Below are 21,809 nucleotides of genomic sequence, written 5' to 3' on the forward strand. Positions count from 1 at the left end.
CAGCTGAAAATAAAGTGTAACCTTTAAAAAATAAAATAAAATAAAAAGTGTTATATTACGCATTAAAATACAATGAAAAAAAATTAACAATACCACAATGGTATTTGTAAAGGTGGAATCATTATTATGGATTTTTTCCTTTTGCTACTGGAGCAAATGGGAACGTAAAATTGTATTTGTATAGCTTCCTGTTCAATGCTATAGAAGTTCACCCAACTATGACGACTTCTGCTTCTGAGAACCCTGGAAATGTGAAAAGGGTCCAGTTCATGGATAACAAATGGAGTGATCTACGAGTGGTCGGTTACAATGCAATAGTAAAACTACTCATTACTTTCCAAACATGAGCTCATTAGGTAATGCTGTGCTATCCTCAAAAAGAATTTTGATGAATGGTAAAATTTAATATAATATGTATAGGATTATGTTGTAATATTATACAAGGTGCTGTGAGAAAGAGTTTAAAGTCATTAAATAAAAATACATTTAAAAAAACAGATCTGAGAGTAGTGGTATTTCTGGTTTGTAAGTCCCACCGGATAGTTTGTGCCGAGTCTGATCTGAGGGTGCTTCTCTCCTGAGGTCCCTCCTCCTCGAGTGTCTTAATGATGAATTTCATGCCCGCCAGCTGCAGTCCAGAGTCAGAGCTGCTCTTCTTCATGATGTCCACCACCTCCCCCATCTTCTCCAGACAGCTCTTCTTACCCTGCACCTTTGGACTGTTGAACACTGCAGTGAACAGCAACACAACAAAAATACTTGTTTAGAGGGAGAAATGTACATATACTGAGCACTATTTTTACCCAATTAATTATTTGACAAAGAAACTTAGATGAGCTGGATAAGAAGCTATGAAGCTGTTTTTGCAAAATCAGGCAGTAATGCCACCAACATTTAAGATACCACTGAAAATTCACAATTCTCTTTTCCAATTTCAATGCCACAGCTAAAATTACTAGCCTAACAAAAATAAATAGGCCTATAAAACATTATTAAAGACAAGTAAACAATCAGTAATAAAATAAGAACAAACAATCAAATTACAAGCAAAAGCACAATTTACAAATGAAATAATAAACATTGCTATTCAGGAATGTTTTTCAAGTAGGTCTAACAGTCGTTTTTAGGTAAAGTAATCAAATGTGAAATAAGACAACATGTCTTCATTGTATAAATTAATTAAAGATTAATCCTTATTAAAGTTACAAAAGTTATTCAGTCAAGAGCAGTAAATTATTTCTTCTTTGTCCTTTGTTGTTTGATTAACATTAAAAACGAAAACAACAGCACGGATTATTACACCGTGTCCTAACTACACACGACGCGGCGGCACAACGCACGATAAAATGTATCTTTTCCATGTTAATCAGAGTTTTTGCCCTAACCAGCCGCGACGGCGACTATTTTAGATGATTCTATTTAAAAAACGGTTTCTATTTTTCTGCGACGTCGCGCTGGAACAACAAACACAAAGTGTGGCAATGATAATCTCAGGTATTGTTTATGTGCTTTATTTAATGTTAAAAGCGTGTAATGTGACTTTGAATATCATTTAGTGCTCGAGCTTTGTAGCTGTAAAAGCAACAATGGATAATTCACCTCAGATCTTGAAATTAAACAAATGGAAAAAGGAATGTTCAAACTGTGAACAAACAAGTGTATTCTTTGACAAAGATTGTTTTAGTAATTCAGTAGCTTAAGTATTTTTAGTATGTTTAAATGGTGTAATATTTGTGAATTTGATTATGTAGCCTACTTAATCATTTTCTTGTGATTGCCGTCAAGATTCTCTGGTGCTGTGCACTTGCAGCGAGACTCCGCCCACACGCTGTTCTGATTGGCTGTGGGTTTTGAATGATTTTGACGCATCTCGCAGTCGCGTCGCATCTAGTGTGGACAGACAAATTATTTGTCGCTGGAATCTTATCGCATCGCGTATGGTTGGACACAGTGTTAGGCTGCTGCCACTTTAAGACAATGCATGGATCCAATTTACTGACACATACTGTGTTTTCTTTCTCAACTGTTTGATCACTTAAAACAAAACCTAAATTAAATGTGTGTGAATTTGTCCGTTCAAGAGCAAGATGATGAATTGGTCAGGTACATTGGACCTACATAATTCTCCTATTCGTTAAGATGTGTCAATTCTTAAAAAATATCCTCTGCTGAATTTGAATTTTTAGGAATTGTTACACAGCATGTGCTAATTTAAGCATTGATCAAGATGCATGCGTCTAAATGACAAATCAGGGCCCAATAATAAGGACGTACGAATTATGTGACCGTATACGTATAACAGGCACTGTAGTCATGGGGCAATGGATAGAGAGTCAGACTTGTAATCCGAAGGTCAGAATGAACAGTGCTCTCTTTCACCCTCAATACCCACGACCGAGGTGCCCTTAAGCAAGACACCGAACCCCCAATCGCTCCATGGGCTCTGGGTGTGTGTCCACAGTTTGTGTGTGTGTTCACTACTCCCTGCTCCTAATGCTCTTAACTTGGATGGGTTAAACGAAGAAGTCAAATTCAGAGTATAGGTTACCATACTTGGCCTTCAGAGCACGTCATGTTGTGATGGTAGGATTAGGGTTAGTGTTGGGATTAGGGCAAGGGTGACAACAGTGCGGTCACATAATTCGATGGATCACAGTTTGGTGTAACAGATGGAATGGTCACTGGCCCGATTGGGAAAACCATCTATCAGGCAGCACGAGGACGAATTGAGTCATCTTTTGCATCATATGCATATAACTCACAAAATTGTCAAAATGAACGTCTTGGCGAGTATCCTTGTGAACACAGTTTGTCTTATTGGAATATAAACAGCTGGGATAAAATGGGTTGCGCTTCAATATTTTGGATCCGTGCATTAGGTCTTAAAGTGACAGCAGCCTAATAAACCTGCTGCTGTCTCTGTCATCAACGTTAAAGGGGACCTATCATGCAAAATTCACCCACTCCTTTTTTTACATCCCCATAAATAATAAGCAATGTCTCAGAATAAGCCGCTTGCAGTTTCTATGCAATGTGACGACACAAATGCTTAGGCTCACGACTGCTGACGGACTCTTTCCTATTAGCATACACCCCTCAGTGAGCTGTACACAGTCCACCATGTTTATCTCCTCGCCAGAGCATTTAACAGCAGCATTCAAGTAAGAAATGTATTCTTATTAAAGCTATTAAAGTGATTCAATCAAGAGCAGTGAGTGATTTTGTTTTGTTTCATATTCATATTAAGAGCATATACAGCAGTAGGTACTGCATATTACTCTACTGTCACTTTAATACACAGATCTAATATACACATGTGATTTCTTTACTTGTTGTTTACATTCACAGACATAACCGACTGTTTATGTGAACTTTGTGTGTTTTTGACAGTTTAAGCGCAATAACACGTGAAAGAGAACTTAGAGATGATTGCCAAAAACTAAAACGTCTGTTTGGTTTTGATTGAGTATCTGAGGCACGAGATGTAAAGGCTTCTGGAGACCCGGGGCGGGAAGCAGCAGCTCATTTGCATTTAAAGATACATGGATGAAACAAGCATGTTTTTACTTCCACTCAAAAATGAGTGCTTTTACAAGATGTTATAATAGTTATAATAAATGAGCTGTGGGTATTTAGAGCTGAAACTTCACAGAAACATTCTGGAGACACCTGAGACTTATTACATTTGGTAAAAAAGGGGCATAATAGGTCCCTTTTAATCAAACAACAAAAGACAGAGAAAAGTCACTTACTACTCTTGACTAAATAACTTTTGTAGTTTTAATAATGATTATTGTATATTTGATTTATACAGTGAAAACTATTTTATTACTTTATTCAATTTCTGTACAATTTCTTACCTAAAGCATTTCTTCTGTAGCATTTCTTACTACTACTGTTAGACCAATCTGAAAAGATTTAAGCAACATTTTTCATTTGTATCTTTGTTCTATTGTCCTTACTTGTACTATTAGTTATAATTTGTTTGTTTTTTGTTCTAATTTTATTACTGAGTGTTTAATAATGTTTGAACTTTATTTAGTTAGGCTAGTATTTTTTGTTGCATTATTGAAACTGGAATCAAAGAATTGTGAAATTTCACTGGCATCTAACTTTTGCCATCGTAATTTATTAGAGTACAGTTACATGTGTCAAAAACAATGAAAATAATTTTATATAAATGTTTTTTTTGGCAGGGCAAGTAAAAATATGAACCACTGGTTCGACTTGGCCAATAGATAAAAATCCTAAGCATTGAGCCATGCAAGTCTTAGTTTGCCTTAGGCAAATCTATCTACTACAGCATAAACGGTATATTTCCATAGTAGGACACGTTTATACTGTCATATTCAAATATTCTATTCACAGACATTCATCATCATGAAAAAAAAAAGAGAGGTTCCACTAACAGTCACATCCATAACAAAGCAACACCAAAAGGCTTGAAACAAAGACTTGCCTTTCATCTTCTCCTCCAGGTCATCGGGATACTTTGTGTCATCTTCACTGGGAAGTTCACTCTCTGTCTCACTGCCTGTGTCTGCTGGGATCTCTTTCTTAGCTTTCTTGGACACAGAGCCCATGATGCAGGAAGAAGCTGAAGAGGAGGATAATGTGGCCGAAGATAACGATGAAGATGACGAAGCTCCTTGTCCTCCAAGCGAGCCGTCCATCAGCATTTCCTCATCCTCAAGGCCGGCACCTCCACAGCTCAGGTAGTGCTTGATGAAAGTGTGGGAGCAGAGCAGGTCACCCAGACAGGAGGCCTGCAAACTCTGTTTCAGGTAGTGGAGGACCTTCCTCGCCACCTCACCCGTGAGGGACAGCTGGATGAGAGTCGAATCATCAAGCTCTACCATCTAACAGATACCAAGAACAAGCCGAAGAGAAAGCATGAAACAAGGGAATTAGAGTCATTGCCTAATTAATTTTAAACATTTTATATATAGCCAATAGTGATATCTAGGTAGTGGCCAATGGCCAAATTACAAAATAAGGATAACACAGATGCATAATACAATTAATTTATGCAATATACAGTAATGTTCAAACGTTTAGGGTTGGCAAGATTTTGTAATGTTCTGAAAAGTCTTACGCTCTCCAAGGCTGCATTTGTTTAATCAAAAATATAGTAAAAACACTCAATGTAAATATTATAATTCAAAATAACTTTTCTATGATGATTTTCTGCTTAGGAAACATCTCTTATTATCCATGTTGAAGACAGTTGCACTATTTTTTGTGTAAAGCATACTTTTTTTAAAGTTCAATAGAACAGCATTTATTTGAAATTTAAATTTTTGTAACATTATAAATGTCTTTCACTTATGATTAATTGAATATGTCCTTGCTAAATACATATTAGAATAAAACTTTGTTTTTTAAAAAAATCAAATGAGGTTGGCTTGCATTACAGTAATGAGAACTGCTGCTTTATGACAATTTTCATTATAGATACCACAACACACAAAAAAATAGATGTATTATATCTTTTGATTTAAGGGTAAATATGACCCAGACATTATTTTGAGAGGCTTCATGAAATTCACATTTTGGATGATTTGTCTTTGTTTTAACATTTTCTAAATCCTAAACCTTTGTAGGGGGACGCTCAGGGTACTGTATTTATTTTTACAAAGACTATGAACAGCATGGCTGGTAAATTTACTTTAATTTTAGACCCAGAGTACAAGTAAACACACTCACAGCTCCTTAAAACTAGCCTATTCTACCCTGTGTGAAGAGCAGAGCAGAGGAGAGGGAGTGAGTACCGGTTCATCAAGGCTCTGTCGCAGGATGCTGTTGATCTCTTGCTGCTGCTTGGGTTCCAGCTTCTTGATGAAAAAGAGCACTTCCCACCATTCAGCACGGCTCAGGGTGCTGGTGTCGTTCTGAGAGCCCTCCATCAGGTAAGGCAATGAGTACAGTCCACCGGGGGGCTTTGAGAAGAACGTCTGACTCACTGCCACGTTCAGAAACACAGAAGAGAACACTATGGTCTCGTATAAAGAGATGGATACACATATAAAGCAAACACAAACATGTGGCGGAGTGTGAGAGTCCTTGACTTCTGTCTTACCTGTAGTGAGTTTGAGTGTCTCCGTGAGGGAGGAGGCCTTTTCCTGCGTCTCTTTCTCAGCCGGTCCTCCACTGCCGTTACCCAGAATTTCAATCATATGCCAGTGAACCCAGTAGGTCCTGGAGAGGGAGTTCCAGTACACCTGCAAAAGCCAAAACATGACAGGATTCAAACAAAATAAAAAAGCAATTCAGGCCCTTTTTAGCCTAAGCAAATGGACAGTAAAAGGAGGTGCTTCAACATCAGATAATGCTGATGGCAGACTAAAAGGTAAATATTATATGAGCGTTTTTATTTTCTATAAATTTTATGAGGTTTGCAGTTTTTGCAACTCATGCCTTGCTCTATTTTTTGCGCAAGTTACGTTAACTTCGGTACCAGGGTTGAATGGTTGAACTTGAGCTTCATGAATGTGGAAGTTCAAGCATTAATACAGGGTTGATTAGATATTGACTGAGAGCATGCGCTTAGGACTGCACACGCACATTCGCTGGTCCAGCCTGAAAACTATATTTTTTTGTCATTATTTGAGTGTTTAGAAATTTTTTTATGAGAGTTGTTGCCTTAAAGTCGCGCCGTTTAATCGCGCTCAGTATGAAAGGGCCTTTACATTTCAAACTAAAAAAGAAAACGACTCGAACTTCGTTACGACTCACAAGGAAGAAGAGTGATTTTTATAATGGTTTGTTTTGTGAAATAAGACAACCTCGAAAACATATGCGGCTGACAAATGTGGCCTCCAGGGGGAGAGGCCTTGGAAATGAGACACAGAGGGGTGTAAAACCTGCCAGTTTGAACTGGACTTGCAAATGCATCTTGGCGTCCAGATTAAACAAACCAGAGATTTAAGGTAAATCCTTCTCTTATTTATCTTGCTTTTGTTTTCTATAGGAATCATTCATAATAATGCATACTGTTTGCTGATTGTCTGCTGTGTGTGATAGGCAATCTAATTAAAGTTTGACTTAAATTTTATGGCTTTATTTGTTTAACATGCATAAATATAATTTCTATTGGGGAAACAATATGATAATACATGGGAGACAAATGATAATGATATTCCATCTGTCCAGTCATGCTTTTTTATCATATTATATATATTTAATTATAATTATTATTAATTATAATTATTATAAACAGAATAATAATCAACATTGGTATCCGAGGAATACAGATAGCCCACATTTTATTTGATGGTGGACCTAAAATTATGAATAGGACGCTGGTTCAAACTGGTTGAGAACCACCGGTCTTAATGCAAATGATAAAAACAACGGAAAAGTACCATAGTGAAATGCAAAAACATGTTCTGTGTGAACAGCTCCTAATAATGCACAGTTCTAATTTTAGTGAAACTCATAGAACCATTTTCAACATTAAACTATATAAAGGAAAACAAGAGTTAAACATGAAGTGTCTGATATTGAGCTTCATGCTTTCACACAGCACTAACCTGGACCGGCGGTGAGCCGTCATTACTGTAGCGAAACTCTCCTTCATCCCCGGCACTGACCTCCTCATAGTCCTCCAGCATACGGACCATCATGCCACTCTTCAGATTGTCCTGCACATACTCCACGTATGCTGAACGTGAAGTGAAGTCAGAACGTGTCTTGAAACCATTTGTGGTTTTCTTCTTCTTTGGTGGCGTGACCGCAGCCATTGCTGTAGTGACCATGATGGAGGGCGAAGCGGAGAAGCGTGGCTGAAAGATGGAGCGGATGGGGTGTTTCTGGATTTCATTACTGATTTCCTCCAGCCCTCGGCTTGAGCTCATGGAGGTGAAGGGCAGCTGCCGGTTGCGGTCCCAGCCCATGACACGCACCAGCTCTGAGATGAGGTTGGCCATGGCCATGGTGAACTCGAACTCCCGCTGCACACGCGCATGCTCTGATTGGTAGGCTGCCGTGGAGGAGGAAGATGAGGAGGAGGAGGGGCCGACCTCCTGGCGCTCAGAGGAGGAATCCACCCCTGCAGTGTTGAGCTTGTCCATCAATGATGTGACGCACAAGTAACGCTTCACCAGAGAGAAGAGCAGCTTGCCAGGAATCTAAAATAGACAAACCCAAGTGTTACATTGTTACACACAAACATTGGTACAGGGTCAATGAGAACTAACGAGTTTCCAAGATACAGATTTTTCCTTTTAATTTGATTCCACTGAGGCCTTTTCCCTCATTATAATATCAGTAAATTGTAGGGATGCCACAATTCTCAATATAATATTGAACCGTTCGGTACGACATCCACGGTTCAATACGCGCTTGTGAATTGCGGTTTTTTCGGTTTTACGTTTAAATAATTTATGTGCGTTTTATTTCTCTCCGAATTGACTGTTTGTGTGTGCCTGTAAGTCTACAAGCTGATAAGGAAATTCCCCGCGAGTAAATATTCAATATGCTCTAAATTTAGGGGGCGCTTAACCATCATTCCACACTTTAACATGGCGAGCGGCGGTGAAGTGAGGCTACAGTACGAGGAAGCGCCGGCGTCTTTCAAATCCGTGGTGTGGGGACATTTCGGTTTTGCCGTTGAGTATAGTGCCGAGGAAAAAAAAACGGTAAACAATAAAAATAACTGTGTGCAAGCATTGTTTTACACGTGTAGCCTACTCAAACGGAGACACTTCCAACATGACTGCACATCTGCGGCGCCATCACCCAATATCACTGTCTGAAGGCACAAATATGTTTATTTGAAATGGTCAATTTAAAGGGGTCGCACACCGGACGCGCAGCGCCACGTCTTTTAAATTCGAAAACATTATTCTCTATGAGTGTACGTAGCGCTACACACACCGTCGGCGCCTTTCGGCTCAGGACCGTGTTCAAAATCCTGCCGCGCCACAGAATGCCATCTATATAGTTTTACATTAAATGTACATTTATTTGTCTCAAATCGTCGTTAATGTATATACTGACTTCACCCTGTGCTGCAATATACATTTAGTTTTACATTCATTCACAGAAATCAGCTGCTTGAATGAAAATTGCTGATGTTATCGGATTTTCAGGTGACATTCAGTTAACGGACGCTCTGAGGTAAAGAGATGTCAGTGTTAATTGTATATTATACAATACACTAAGAACTAGTGGACTTTGCTTAGCTTTTAAGTAAAATAAAGGAGTATTGCAATAAATCGTTTTTATTTTTTTCTCCTTAACCTCTTACTGTTCCTATTGCCTAAGCACAGAATAACAAAAAAACACTATTATGTGTCAGAACCGAACCGAACCGAAAACCGTGGTTAAAAAACCGAGGTATGTATTGAACCGTGGGCTAACTGTATTGTTGCATCCCTAGTAAATTGTATCATTTTCAAAAATACACCTCATGTTTGTAATCAATGTATGCATGAATTGCTATTTTTTTATGTATTTTTAAATTAATATATAGACCCAGAAAAAAAAAGGGAAAAAAAATGTCAATGACCCACAAGTAAGGATACTGAACCGTACCGAAACCGTGACCCTAAAACCGTGAGTAATTTGAACCTTTACACCCCTTCTGAAAAAATATTTAAATAAAATATAATATAGTATTTAGAGAATTTGTATAATAGTAATTTCATTTTACATTACAACTGTAAAGTTACAATACTAATGTTCATTTCTTAATTCTCAAATGTTAAACGATCAAACTTTTACTTTGATGGAAAATGCAAGGTTCCCTCAAAGCATCCATTGCAATCAATTGTGTGTTGCATCCCGTGCACTTTATGGAAGTAGCGCTATTTCATGTCGCACGAGTTGCTGCCAATGATGAATCAATTTCGGTTAGGATGCTGCCTGACAAGGAAGTTGTCCACGTAGACAGCAGACAACGAGATACCTGACTGGGTTTTGGAAATATTTCAGACGAGAGTGGAAAGGAAGATGAGCACCTGGGGAAGATGGATGCCCTCAAAGGAGATGCCATGCTCCTCAGAGGAGGTGGTTTCTGCAAAAAGCTCCAGCAGGGTGTAGCGGTTATCAAAGTCCATGTGCTGCTCGATGCCATCCTGCTGGCTGAGGGACAGGAGCACATAGGCACGACTCCCTGAAAGTCAAACAATAGCATCCTTATCAACAATGCACACAACAATGTCTTTATTTACTTATTACACATTTGGCAGACACTTTTATCCAAAGCGACTAACACTGCATAACAAGTATACATTTTATAAATGCAATCATTCTCTGGGAATCAAATCCCTGAATACCCATTAGAGTATATGAAATATCAAGTAAGTGAGGATAGGAGAAGGCTTCACTCAATGCATATATTATTAAACTTTAAGAGTGCTGGCCTGGATAATTAGAATGCATAAAGTAGGAGAGAGGCCGCACTATGCATAAATATACTTTTATTTGCGAATAATTATTTATGCATAGTGCGGCCTCTCTCCTACTTTATGTAGTATATGAAACATCACAATGATAGTAATCCGGTTTTAATTTGGCAACCGAGTTTCTTAAAGAAGGTCTCAAACTAACTACTGAACTTTCATTCTTATTGTTATAGTGTAAGTGATCTCATTAATAATCAACAACATATCAAAAGCAATGGAGTTTAAAGCACCATATGCCAAATGGAACAATCATAAGCCTGTAACAATCAGAGGCAATTCACAGAAACTTTTTTGCAAATCTAAAAATGCACATCAAGAGAATAAAGTGCCAAAAACAAAAGAAAGCAATTTCAGTGTGTTTGAAGAAAAACAAAATGTGTGTGACACTTTAGTCTGGGACACTGAGTCATTTTTAACCATTGTTTTCTCCATTTAAAAACAAAGAGGCAAAAAAAGAGATCTTTCATATTTTCATGGAAAAAAAGGATAAAGCTTGAATATTTGATTTACACATGGTCGGGCTTAGGGGTGGGCGATATGACCAAATCGTATATATTTTTTTACTTTAAGGTTATGATATCAAAATTTTTATACCATTGAAATTTCATAATTCTTATCACCATTTTCAATATAATTTAAAGAAAAACAATACTAGCCTAAAAAACTCTCAATCTTATTGAAGACAAGTAAACAGAGCTAAATTAAATAGACCTACCTAAAAAAACTCAAGCCCTTACAATAAGAAATACTAGGGCTAGGCTACATAAAATGTAGACTATAAAGTAGCCTAATCAAATGTATAAAAAACAATGCATAGTCTCTTAACTGTGTAAATTAAATATACATTTATTCTTATTACAATTAACCAAAGTGATTGTTAAGAGCAGTGAGAAACTTTCTTTTTTGTTGTTTGATTAGCATTAATAATGACAGCAGGTAAATTTGGACACTGTCACTTTAAGTTCAGCAGCACGGATCCAATATACTTGTGCGTTGTTCTCTATCAATTTCTCAGTTCTTTCTCAACTAATTACGTAAGACATAGCCTAAATGACTGTTTACTTGCAAATACATGGTCATTTTGACACATAGGTATGTGAATTTAACCGTTCAAGCCCAATTAGACGGCAAAAAGCACTCAGTTCAGTTCTCTCGCGCTTTGAGCAGCGGCTTCATGTGCACGTCTCTCAGACAGCGCTGAGAAACAGCATCTCTGACAGCACACACACACATAGTGAAATAAGTTCTCTTTCACAGCTAATTGCGCTTCAATGGTTTAAAAATCACTTGTAAACGTTAAGCTTTCGTGATCGTGCAGCATTTCAATGTCACATGAGCGTAACCGTGATAGAGACGATAGTCCAAATTCCAAAATCTCTACCGGTTAACAAATTTCTACTATTTAATCATGTCCGTTCGTATATCGCCCACCCCCGGCTGTTTCATCTGATGGGTGAACTTGAAAAAAGGCCTTACTTTTTTTTTTTTTTACCACTGTTGTGCAGTGTGTCAGGGCTCGAATTTCGGCGCGGTTATTGCGCATAATTTTAATCATTCCCACAGGTCTCACACTTATAATGCGGGACAATCCCACATACAACTTACATGCTAAAGTGAATAAATGTTTGAGAAAATGAATACACACAGATTATAACATCAAACCAGTCATTTTAAGACTTTCTGAGAGACTTATTTAGACAAACATACAGAAATCATTCAGAAGAAAAGCCAGTCAGTTGAGTTTGCGGCAAAAGCTTTTACAGTGCTTGTATATTGTCGTTTTTCAATGCATTTGATAATTCATACCGAAATGACATTCATCACAAGATGGTTAGTTAAAACATTTCAAAATGCACCTGCAAAATATTTTTCCAGTCATGAATTTTGTCATCGGGGATTTCAATAAAATAGTGCAAAATCTCGTCTCGTTCTCGTGAACTCAATCTCGTGTCTCGTCTTGTCTCGTGAGATAAATGTCTCGTCACACCCCAAGTAAATAGTAAATATAGTCTTTTCTAATACTAAATATTAACATTTCTTCAAGAGGTTTGACTGGTGTTAAGTAACTGGATAAAAGATAGGTATTATACGCAAAACATATTAGTCAGACAAATAACAGAAAAACATCCACATCTCACCCACAGCAAAACAACTGAGCAGCAACTATTGTGCTGATTCACTCTTCTCAGAAACCCCTTTCTGCAAAAACAGAGTCAAAGCACCTTCATGTAAGTTCTGCTTAAGTCTGCAAAGCTTCAGTAGTGTATAAAACAGAGCACTGTATTACCGCTACTGCCTTAAAATTCTACTCTGTACAAGAAATAATGTGGGCCACTAGTCATAGTAATATAGTATATAGTATAGTATAGTACTAATAGCATAGTACTACTATAGTAACTAGTACTATATCCTATCATTAGGAAACTGTAGTGTGTAAAAAACAGCGCTATCTAAACATTGCTCTGTTTATTTGACGGGTCTGGCAATCCAAATTCTTGCTCAACCACTATCCTGGATTCTGGGGTGGGACAACCTTTTTTCCAATCAATGACAGACAGGAAATATACTAGGGAATACACACACACATATACAGAGGAACCTATACATATACAAATATGGCTAATATCTCATGAATATTGTGTTACTGATCACATGTACAGGGAGAACCCGGCTTAACATGAGCCAGAGCCACATGCCTGTGGTCTCCTCCTTGTGGAGCAGTGAATCACACAAATGCCTCACCCTATTCAGAGGAACTAGAGATGAATAAGTATATCCTGTGAATAAGAGTGAACGGAATGAGAGGAGGAACTGGAAAGCCCCCTTTCACAAGGGGTCCATTACAACATTTCCCCTTTCAAAAAAGGAATTATTAAAAAAATCATAGTAAAAACAACATCAGACTTTGCCACTCTAAGTTGTATAGCCTAATTTATTAACATCACTAGTTTTGGGTTCTACTTTTAGACATAGCTCTAAAACAGAAGCTTTCTCAAAATGTTTGAGCATGACAAAAGAGTTCAATCGAACCCATGCAGAAAAATACAGATTCATCTCATCTAGCCCTGTAGGGTCCTTTTAGACACTGCCGACAGGGAATGCAGAGAGCGCTGTGACACAGCCAACTGTCTCTGCCCTTCACTGATGACTCACAATACCCAATATCTCACACACTGACGGCAATCTGTGGCTTCATCACTTCTGCTGTGGTCTAAAGTCAATACAGAGTCTTTACTTAAGGGTTCACCTTAGGCTTTGCGCAACATTCAATACAATCCATATGCACATGAGTGCGGGAGAGCAACACATGCAAATGTTTCAAACCCGTAGAGCGAAAAGACATATTGACCTCTTGGCTTGGAATCAAACATGGGGGACACTCCTTGTTTTGGCAGTTTTGCATCAATACAAGAAAGAAAAAAAAGAATGTAAGTCAAATGAATTCAATTAAATAAAGTTTATTTAACACTGACTATGAACGTACTTACGATTTTACTCCGTGGTAATATTTTTATTTTATACTTATATTATTTATTCAAACCAAGGAGCAAGACCTCATATCCTGTTTTTGTTATCTTCATTTAAATCAAAAATATTTGTATATGTTTATTTTACATGCTTAAAATCCAGTGTTACTAACTATTTGATCTTAAATGCTACAAGAATAACAGGTATTATTGCACAGACTAATTATTTACATCATAAAAATTCATAAGCACTTTTTATTATTAGTCCGTTTCAAAACGTTTTTGCATAATTTAGAGATGCTAATTTATAAATGTGATTACAGAGATCTATTTCCATTGTATAATCCATATTGAGCATTTGAGAAAGAAGACATGCACATAAACTGCAATGTAAACAAATTTCCTGAATAAATTAAACTAGACAAGGAAACGCTGCTTTTTCGCAAACAACCGTCTTTGTTTGGAATAGAGTTTGCTTCAAGTCAATATTGAACAAATGCACACTTGCTTTGTTTATAACATACACACAACTGTAAAATAAAATGTAAAAAAATATTGAAAGTTTGTTTACTGAAAAATGTGATGGGTGTAATGCAAAAATTAAGCAAACAATGCAATATTAGACAAATACAATATTAAGAAAAAGTTATTCCTAATTCCAAGGCTATTTAAAATAAAATCGATTAAACTTAATCGAGTACAATAGTAAGTTTCACCAGTAGTTTAAGGAAAGTGTTACTTTTCATTCAAGGGGAAATACCATAGGAAGTGAGAGTTTTACTTTAAACCGCTGGAAACAGCAACTCCAAAATGGTTCCTCAGGCGCAGCAAAAGGTGATAGCCAATAGAGATGAGATCATTTAGAGACTGCCAAATGTAATATAGAGTTAAATACAGAAACCAGACCACAGAACGTGGGACTCACCCGCATCGTGAGAAGCCAGGGCTCGCAACATCTTGCCGGCGCTGCGTCTGGTCTGTCGCTCCTTGTTGCAGAGCAGTTCCATGAGCAGGTCGAGAGCACCGGTCTCCTTGAAGACTCCCACCAGAGAGCCGATACTAGCGTACGCGCTCAACACGTGGATGGTGTGCGTGATGCTTATCCCGAAGTCGCTGTTCTTGGCCATTTGCTTCCGGGCTCGGCGGACGAGATTCTTCACGTCGTCTTTCATGTCCGACAGTTCTCCCTCATCAAAGGTGACATCTGTGGGGAACTGGCCACTGGGCCGCTCCTCTTCCTCCAGCAAAGGCCTCTGGGAGTCGGCCTTGCGCTTGCCTAGCAGAGTGGGGCAGTTGGCGTACACGTCTTCAGTGGACATCCACATGAGGATGCTCTCAGTCTTGCTTTCTCCTGAAGTGGAGCCATTGGAGCCGCCGACGCCTGAACTACTGCTGCCGCCGCCGCTAGCCTCATTGCTGCCGCCTGAACCGCTGCTGTCCTCCACGGCCAGGAGACTCCAGCGAATCAGATACTCCGTCTGCCCGTCTTGAGTCCTCCTCTGGCGGATCAGCTCCTCTGGGTAAGCCTGCAGCTTCGGGCCCAGCTGGATCAGAAGGTTGCCGTTGCGGCGCTCACCCACCATGGTAGCTGAGAATTGAAAAAAAAAAAAAAAAAAAAAATTAATAACAGCGATTTAATATGTATAGTTATTATTGTCATGTCCAACCTTAATGATGAAGAGCACTTTAGAAATAAATTTTAAATAAGTAAAATCGTTGTATTACATAAACATCCGATCCTATAAGTTAAAGGGTTAGTTCATCTAAAAATGAGAATTCTGAGATTCATCACTGACCCTCGTGTCGTTCCAAACCTGTAAGACTTTCGTTCATCTTCAGAACACAAATGAAGATCTTTTTAATGAAATCTGAGAGATTTCTGACCCTCCATTGACAGCTACGCAACTACCACTCTGACGCTTCAAAAAGTTCATAAAGAGAACTTTCGTAAAACTAACCCATATGAATTGAGCAGTTTAGGCGAAATTTCTGAAGAGACACGATCGATTTATATGAGGAACAGATTGAATTTAAGCTTTTATTTTATAGTTTCATTTCTGGGTGATCCTTTAAAGGGTTAGTTCACCCAAAAATGAAAATTCTGTCATTAATTATGAGACTTTTGTTCATCTTTGAACCACAAATAAAGGTATTTTTAGTGAAATCTGAGAGATTTCTGTCCATTTACCCAAAACGTTGACGCTTCAAAAACAGATTGTAAAAGAAGCGAATAGATCGATTTAATCAAAGTCTCACTTCCTTTATGTGATGAAAAAGATTTATTTTAGGCTTTTATTCCAATATAAACATTGATCTATGCATGCACATACATAGAGCACATCAAATATGGAAAACAGAAGCTCGCAATTGCTTGACATGCGAGTGTTCTCTATTACTTTATAAACGTTTTGAAATTTTAGTGGAATGGACTTCAAAATGGAGGGACAAAAATCTCTCAGGTTTCATTGAATATCTTCATTTGTTTTCCCAAAGAGTTTGGAACGACATGAGGGTCAGTAAATGATGATCTACTTATTTTTAGATGAACTAACGCAACATTTTCAAGGTAGATGAGACGGGACTAAGGCGTTGGGATGTTTCTGTAATACATCATCCATGATCCAGTGTCATATTAAAGGAATATTTCTCTCTAAATTGAAATTTCTATAATCATTTACTCACCCTCATATCTTGCCAAACCCATAAGAGTTTCGTTCATCTTCGAAACACAAATAAAGATATTTTAATTGAAAGACATGTTTCATCATACACTCACTTTTGGGTGAACTATCCCTTTTAGACCTGAAGATTTCAAGCTACAGTAAGTTACACAGGACAGAGCTAAAAGGTTGGGATGTTTCACTTTCAATACGTCCAGATTCCATAACCAGAAGCGTTATATTAAAGGCAAGGGATATGTCACCCTAAAATTCGCTAACGTTAACAAAGCATCAACCATTGTTCTGCGCAAACAAAGTTCAAAGTTTCAGAAGAAACACATATTTATCTACACAACGTCACATTACCTCTCACAGCTGCTGTCAGTGCGCTAGCGATGTTGCTAAATAGCGTCACACGGGCCTGATGTCTTCATGTGTGTTTGTCCCCGGAGGTTTTACTAACACACAAAGTGCTTTGTGTTCATCTAAAGGAGTTTAAACCCTTCAAGCCGCGCTGCTTTTTCTTCTGTGATGCGGTAAAACCAACGAGCTGCGCCGAACAAGTGCGCATTAGCGCTAACGTCAACATGGCAAAGTAGGCAACGTGACGCGGCGCGTCAAACCGAAACGTGACGCGTCAAACTGAAACGCGTGTTAACAACTAAGCTGTATAGTGTGTAAGAAGCACGAATTAGCTCCGTGCGTTATAATTAGAGCGTTCTGGTTAGTTGCGTCGCGTCGCTAGCAGGATACATATGCTTCAACTAGCTGTCAGTGCGGCCTCTGGGTTAAAAAGACATAAAAAGCCCTCATTGAGCGCCAAAACTGCGCTTTGGCTCACCTCCGGTGTTGCAGGGCCTCCTCTCCTTCTCGACTTTCCCCCTGGGTGGATGGAGTTTTCTTCTCCGTGGTAGCGTATCGTTGCCCAGCCTGAAGTCGTTTTTGCTGCCTGTTGTATAGTTAAGTGTAGTCCAGTCCAGCGCTGCTTCCTGTGGAACGTATGCATTCAGCTCGCGTATGCGCCAACGTTTGAGTGCCGCAACGCGTTACTGCCACCTGCCGGCACGGAGGAACTACAGGAGTGGCCGCAGAGGAAATACCAAAGACTTTATATGTGTTAAAGGCATAGTTCACTCAAAAATGAAAATTAGCCCATGATTAATAGTCCAGTCATTTTATGAAAAAAGGTTGAACACATTGCAACAGCAGCAAACTCAACTGATTTTGTATCCTCAATATGTCCTGAGTAAGGGGAAAAAAAAGCCCCGAAGAATCCCATTTTGGGAAAGTTTCAAAAAAGACCCAAATATAGGCTACTCATACGCCTTATTATTTTTCTTACGTGAATATAGGGTAAAATTTTTAACCTTTAGATATCACCATGAAAATTACTGAGTTGATTACTTGCATCAAGACAAACAAAAAATGTATTACATTTTTTTTTTTAATTGTTTGTTAACATGGACAAACGGTGCATAGTCTAATTACGTATGTGCTAATTGCATAAATACCACAACAGATCTAAACATTGGATAAAGCCAGGTGAAAATGTCTTGTTGAATCTTGTTGACACATAACAGTAAAAGACTTAATGTGAAGGTCTGAATGGAACCTATTTAGGCTACCCATGAGCATTAATACATAAAGGAAGGAAGAAATACTTTAGAAACCAGCCTTTATTAATTATTGTTGCAGGGATGGGGTCCGTGGGACAGTTTCTGGGGGTTCACTTTTTATTTTGCCAACCTTTTGTCTTCTGCATTCTTCTTACCATTGTCTCCTGTTCTTCCCTCAGACTCGTCCCCCAGAAACAGTCCCACGGACCCCATCTCTGCAATAATAATGAATAAATGCTGGTTTCTAAAGTACTTCTTCCTTCCTTTATGTATTAATGCTCATGGGTAGCCTAAATGAGTTCCATTCAGACCTTAACATTAAGTATTTTACTGTTGTGTGTCAACAAGATTCAACAAGACATTTTCTCCTGGCTAGACCCAATGTTTAGATCTGTTGTGGTATTTATGCAAATTAGCACAAACGTAATTAGATTATGCACCGTTTGTCCATGTTAACAAACAATTAAAAAAAACTTGTAATACATTTTTTGTTTGTCTTGATGCAAGTAATCAACTCAGTCATTTTCATAGTGATATCTAAAGGTTAAAATTTGTACCCTATATTCACATGAGAAAAATAATAAGGCGTATGAATAGGCTATATTTGGGTCTTTTTCGAAACTTTCCCCTAATGGGATTCTCCGGGGCTTTTTTTCCCTTACTCAGGACATATTGAGGATACAAAATCAGTTGAGTTTGTTTCTGTTGCAATTTGTTCAAGGTTGACCCCCATTTTGGCTTAAAATGACTGGACTATGATCACCCTCAAATCATCCTAGGTGTATATAACATACTTCTTTCAGACGAATACAATTGGAGGTATATTAAAAAATGTCCTGGCTCTTCCAAGCTTTATCATGGCAGTGAATGGTTGTTTCTGTTTTAAAGTCCATAAAAGTGCATTTATCCATCATAAAAGTGCTCCACACTGCTCCGGGGGGTTAATAAAGGCCTTCTGAAGCAAAGCGATGAGTTTGTGTAAGACAAATATTCTTATTTAAACTTTATAAAGTAAAATAACTAGCTTCCGGCCAAACGAACATACGAATTCGACTTAAGCCTAAAGCAACTTATGCGAGAAATGCGACGTACGGCTGATATTTACGTACTATGCCATGACGCACTACGCTAATTCTGACGTCATTAGTTGCGTAAGTTGCGCTTTAGGCGAAGGTATGTTCGTTTGGCCGGAAGCTAGAATTTTACTTTGTAACGTGTTAAATATGAATATATTTCTTACACAAACTCATCGCTTCGCTTCAGAAGGCCTTTATTAACCCCCCGGAGCAGTGTGGAGCACTTTTATCATGGATAGATGCACTTTTATGGACTTCAAAACAGAAACAACCATTCACTGCCATTATAAAGCTTGGAAGAGCCAGGGCATTTACATTTTTTAATATAAGTCCGATTGTATTCGTCTGAAAGAAGAATGTCATATACACTTAGGATGACTTGAGGGTGAGTAAATCATAGGGCTAATTTTAATTTTTATATCATATATCATATCTGATTTCATATTTTATATCTAATATCATGTTTTTATGTGTATAAATTATGTGTGAATATTCCTAATCTGTCTGAGAGTGCTATCTCTCTATAGGATATGTGATTGTTGTCATATTTATAAAAATGAAACAACAAGTACTTTTGGTGTCTTGTTCATCACATTTATTTTCATATAAAAGCAACAGAACTTAAATTACAACCAGTTTGTTAGCAACACTGTGCACGAGTGTGAATCCCGAGATATCCGCCTTTGATCTCGCTATAGTCTGATCCACTACGAGAAGAGAGAACTGTCCGTGTTGTCTGGGCTTTTTTCATTCCTCCCCGCATCTCTCATACGAGCCTATTCTTTCCAGTCACGTTGATGCTTCACTTTGCGTGTCGGAATGTTTGAACCCAAGTCAAGTCAAGTCAAGTCACCTTCATTTATATAGCACTTTTAACAATATAGATTGTTTCAAAGCAGCTTTACAGTGATAATAGGAAATTAAAGTAACAGAGATTGTTTGGCTTTACAGCAGCTCTAGGATAAAGTTATTGTCCAGCTAAAGTTAGTTTTGATTGATTCACTTCCTTTGCAAAGATCATTAGTTATTAACTTAAGGGCCGCTTACACGACACCGTCTGTATACTCTGGCCCACACATACTCTGGCCCACTCATTTGCACAAAACAGTGCCTTGTGGCTCGAGAACGCAAACCTTGAAATAGGTTCCAAGGTGCAAGCCTTGATAAAAAAAAAAAAAGGTTATCTCTGTGCACACTTCAAAAATGCAGACCTGTGAAAACGCTGACGCATATTACATACGTATTACGTGTTTAGTCTATGCGCGTTTGAATATATACTGTATGTGCGCAGGCGTGTAGTCTTTCTTTTCAAATTGACCTCAACAAATTACTTGTCTGACCTTAAAAATGTATAATACATAATTATTTATCGCTTCCGCACTAGCCATGTGAACTGTAATTATTTTGACAACGTTTTATCTGTACAGAGGTAAAGGGAAGGGAGGCCTTCACAGGGGAGAGACTAGTTGGCACTTCAGGACTGCGTTGTCGTCGTGTCCAGGCACAGGTCCTTCATCAGATCAGGATACGGCCTGTATCCGGCGGACTGCGGTAAAACTCAAGATAAGCAGAGAGACTAATATTAGCGTAGACGCCATCCTTCTTATGATGTAACGAGTACATCAGGATTTATGGGACTCCAGCTGACCCTCATCTATGCATCTTAACACTGAATTATAGAAGTTTATAATGTGTTATGTAGGTCAAAGAGATGTGTTTTTAGTCTAGATTTAAACTGACAGAGTGTGTCTGCTTCCCGGACAATGTTAGGAAGACTGTTCCAAAGTTTTGGTGCTAAATAGAAGAAGGATCTACCGCCAGCAGTCGATTTTGATATTCTAGGTATTATCAACTGGCCGGAACTTTGAGATCGCAATAGACGTGAAGGACTATAATGCGTTAAGAGCTCGCTCAAGTACTGCGGAGCTAAACCATTTAGTGCTTTGTATGTAATCAGTAATATTTAAAAATGTATACGATGTTTAATAGGGAGCCAGTGCAGTTTTGAAAAAAACTGGGCTGATGTGTTCATACTTCCTGTTTCTGGTAAGAACTTGTAGCAAATTAGCTCAATATATATATAATTATATATATATAATTAATTTTAACGGATTTTAACTAATTATAAATATTTTAATTATTTTTAGAATTGACTGTAGCAGAATTAATAGTACAATTATTTAATCAGTTCATCCAATGAACAGAAAGCATGATCGATTATTAACCCTCTGGGCTTCTTCGCCCGAAAACGGGCGAAAACTTGAACGTTTCGAATTGTTTAATTTTTTTGCTTCATCGGATGGGGGTGAAACTTGGTGACTTTTCTTTTATTACCTATATGAACACACAAAAAAATCAAGGAGATGATTCTGATATGTTAAAGGGTCGTAAAAAAAAAAGTCACACTTAGCTTCCTCCCGCCCGAAAACGGGCGACATAGGAAATGAATGGGAAATACGAAAAAATAGGAAAACTCAGAGAAACTTTTGGTGGTACAAGCTACAGATCAGCCACTGTGCTGAAAAAAAGTGTACAGCAATGAAGGGGTGACACTCTAAAACATCAAGAGTGCAAAAAAGAC

At 38.1% G+C, this 21,809-nt stretch overlaps 1 protein-coding gene across 9 annotated transcripts in view; it reads right to left on the reverse strand.

The window, feature by feature from the left end:
* The window catches only part of cul9 (cullin 9), a 44,562-nt gene extending 26,990 nt beyond the window's left edge, over positions 1-17,572 (reverse strand). For 2 of the 9 annotated variants that reach the window (XM_079854627.1, XM_079854625.1), the window contains exons 1-9: positions 17,378-17,572; positions 16,559-16,595; positions 14,802-15,464; positions 9,963-10,117; positions 7,533-8,129; positions 6,080-6,221; positions 5,772-5,962; positions 4,460-4,859; positions 537-729 (exon numbers count right to left, since the gene is read on the reverse strand). In XM_079854627.1, coding sequence (XP_079710753.1) covers positions 537-729; positions 4,460-4,859; positions 5,772-5,962; positions 6,080-6,221; positions 7,533-8,129; positions 9,963-10,117; positions 14,802-15,464; positions 16,559-16,595; positions 17,378-17,542 — 2,543 coding nt within the window. In that variant the 5' untranslated portion in view covers positions 17,543-17,572. Of the gene's footprint in view, positions 1-536; positions 730-4,459; positions 4,860-5,771; positions 6,222-7,532; positions 8,130-9,962; positions 10,118-14,801; positions 15,465-16,558; positions 16,596-16,902; positions 16,924-17,377 lie in introns of those variants that run through there. The other 7 variants (XM_079854624.1, XM_079854623.1, XM_079854631.1 and 4 more) reach the window with 5 other exon arrangements.
* Positions 17,573-21,809: the final 4,237 nt, after the last annotated feature.

The sequence above is a fragment of the Squalius cephalus genome, assembly GCF_949319135.1.
Source record: "Squalius cephalus genome assembly, chromosome: 21".
In the NCBI taxonomy this organism is placed as follows: domain Eukaryota; kingdom Metazoa; phylum Chordata; class Actinopteri; order Cypriniformes; family Leuciscidae; genus Squalius; species Squalius cephalus.